At 33.4% G+C, this 2,784-nt stretch overlaps 1 protein-coding gene across 2 annotated transcripts in view; it reads left to right on the top strand.

Annotated features, from left to right (window-relative positions):
* PDS5A (PDS5 cohesin associated factor A) overlaps positions 1-2,784 on the top strand; it is a 156,759-nt gene that overhangs the window by 69,798 nt on the left and 84,177 nt on the right. For both annotated transcript variants that reach the window (XM_019526168.1, XM_019526167.1), the window contains exon 6: positions 1,373-1,453. In XM_019526168.1, the coding sequence (XP_019381713.1) occupies positions 1,373-1,453 (81 nt within the window). The remainder of the gene's footprint in view (positions 1-1,372; positions 1,454-2,784) is intronic.

The raw sequence follows: 2,784 nt of genomic DNA, 5'->3' as shown, positions 1-2,784 counted from the left end.
GAGATTCGGTGAATAACAGTTTCCTAATCACTTTGTCCACACCCTTCATGTTTTCGTAGATCTCTATCATATCTCCCTCAGGTTTCTCCCTTCCAAACTGAAAAGTGTTTTTAGTCTCTTCTGGCATGGAAACTGCTCCATATTGCTGATCATTTTGACTTCCCTGTTCTATACCTTTTCTAATCTGTCTACATTCTTTTTGAGATGCAGAGACCAGAACTGCACATAGTATTCAAGATGTGGGTGCTATACCATTTGTATAGTAGCATGATAGTAGTATTGATTTGTAAAGTAGCATGTGATGTTTCCGTCTTAATGGTGGGCATAATTTTATTAGCTTTTTGGTCACTGCTGCATATTTTGAGCTGAAGTTTGTAAAGAACTGTCTACATTGACTCCAAGGTCTCTCTTTTTGAGTCATAACAGCTTGTACAGAACCCAGCATATGTGTGCTTTTTCCCTGTGTGCATTCCCTTGCAGTCATCAACATTTGAAGTTTATCTGCCATTTTTTTTGCCCACTCACTTATTTTGGTGTGATCTGTTTTTCAGCTACTCTCCATTGTCTTGGGATTTGACTAGCTGAAATAATTTTGTATCATCTGCAAACTTGGAGATTTCACTGTGCATCCTCTTTTTCAGATCACTGATGAAAATGGTGAACAAAATTGGGCCTAGCACATATCTCTGTGGGACCCCACTTTTCACTTCCTTCCATTTAACACCACCCTTTATTTGCTTCTTTTAATCAGCTCTTGATCAATGAAAGAACCTTCTCTCCAACCCTGTGACAATCAGTTTTATGAAAAGCCTATGGTAAAGGGCCCTATCAAAAGCTTTTTGAAAATCCAAATACATTATGAGGAGGGTCTTGCAAAAGATGCTAAAGTTAATAAAAACTTTTTAAAGTATATCAGAAATAAAAAGCCAACAAGTGAATCGATGGGACCATTAGATACTCATAGTATAAAAGATACATGCGGGAATGATTCTACTTTGAGCAGGGTGCTGGACTAGATGAACTCATGAGGTCCCTTCCAGACCTACTTTTGATTATCCTAATTTTTAAAAAGTAAAATAATATAAAACATACATTGGTAACAACTATATTAAGTAAGTGAACATGATGGTCTTAATGGTATGTGTCGGATGTGAAACTTCTGGTTAAAGTCTACTTTGAAATGTCTGAAAAGCTAGATTTTAGCATAATGACTCTAGAGCAATTAATATGTTGGAGCTTTTGTTTTGAAATATTGTATATTATAAAGTTGAGTTTTATAAGAACTCTTTCAAGAACTATTCTGTAGGGGGCATGAAATCACTTTTAAAGCAAATTTCATACTTTTTAATATGACTTTCCCTTTTTATTTCAGAACCTTAATAAACAAGCATTTGATCTTGCAAAAGTCCTACTGAAAAGGACAGTCCAGACCATTGAACCGTGCATTGCTAATGTATGTAATGGAAATGTTAATATATATTTTTGTAGCTGTGTATTCTTTAGGTACCTACTAGCTGCATGTTCACAGTCTTTATCTATTGCTAGGTTTTCTTTTATAGTTTGGTTGAAGGAAACAAATAAATACTGGGTAGCTTGTGTAATATAACCCCCCCCCCAAATTATCCATTTTATCCCAAAGTTAAACAGCCAAACCCATGTTGTGATAAGAATCTTGTCTTCCAGGGATATTGATCATTCAAAACACAAGAGCTATGAGCACTCCACACATTTGAAAATATGACTTCTTTATTTCATGCCTATAGACAGTAGGTTTAAATTTAAGCTATAGACTTAAATTGAAAAAGCTAAAATAAGTGGCTTCACTTATTTTATTTATATCTTAATCGTGTTCTAAATTTAAGCTATAGACTTAAATTGAAAAAGCTAAAATAAGTGGCTTCACTTATTTTATTTATATCTTAATCGTGTTCTAAATTTAAGCTATAGACTTAAATTGAAAAAGCTAAAATAAGTGGCTTCACTTATTTTATTTATATCTTAATCGTGTTCTAAATTTAAGCTATAGACTTAAATTGAAAAAGCTAAAATAAGTGGCTTCACTTATTTTATTTATATCTTAATCGTGTTCTACTTAGAGCTATCTAGAGGGGTTTTTTTCATATTGATGAAAGGTACTTCATTTGTTACATATCAACAAAAAGATATTGAGATATTGATATTATTTCAGTAAAGAATGCTGGGAAGTGTTTGGTTTAGCTGGCCATAATATTCCTCTGTTGTTTCTGAAGGAGGTGGTGGTAGTAGTAGCAGTAACACTTTTCAGGTACATACTAGCACTTGCACTTATCTCTCGCCTGTAAATACCCATTAATCCTTTAGCAGCCATATGGGTATTGTTCCAATTTTTAAAAAATATGGTAATCAGACTCAGAAAAATAAGTTTTGGTTTAACTTTTATGATTAGATAATGGTTTAGTTTAAAATAGGAGACCCTGTTTAGTTTGTGTTTAATAAAGATATATGAACAGCATGGCCATTCCCAGATGATCAGAAACCCTGAGAATGACTTTGAAATGCAAAAAAAAAAAAAAAGGAAAGTAAAATTGGGGTTTTTCATTTCTCTCCTGTGTTTTAGTCTTAAGGGTTAAAAATATCAGCTCAGTAATAGGGAGGACTAGAAAATTTCTTTTAAAAAAATGAAATTCTTAAATAATTTTCTGACCTTAGGGGTGGGGTTAGGACTCTTTAAACAAAAATATACCCAAGACACACAAGTACAATTGTAAGTATTCATAGTTTCTAGGGTCGGAAGGGACCTGAGTA

Source organism: Gavialis gangeticus, unplaced genomic scaffold (assembly GCF_001723915.1).
Source record: "Gavialis gangeticus isolate Ggan-Ray unplaced genomic scaffold, GavGan_comp1, whole genome shotgun sequence".
Lineage (NCBI taxonomy): Eukaryota > Metazoa > Chordata > Crocodylia > Gavialidae > Gavialis > Gavialis gangeticus.
Note: the sequence above shows the minus strand (reverse complement) of the source record. Positions and strands in the feature narration are given on the sequence as shown.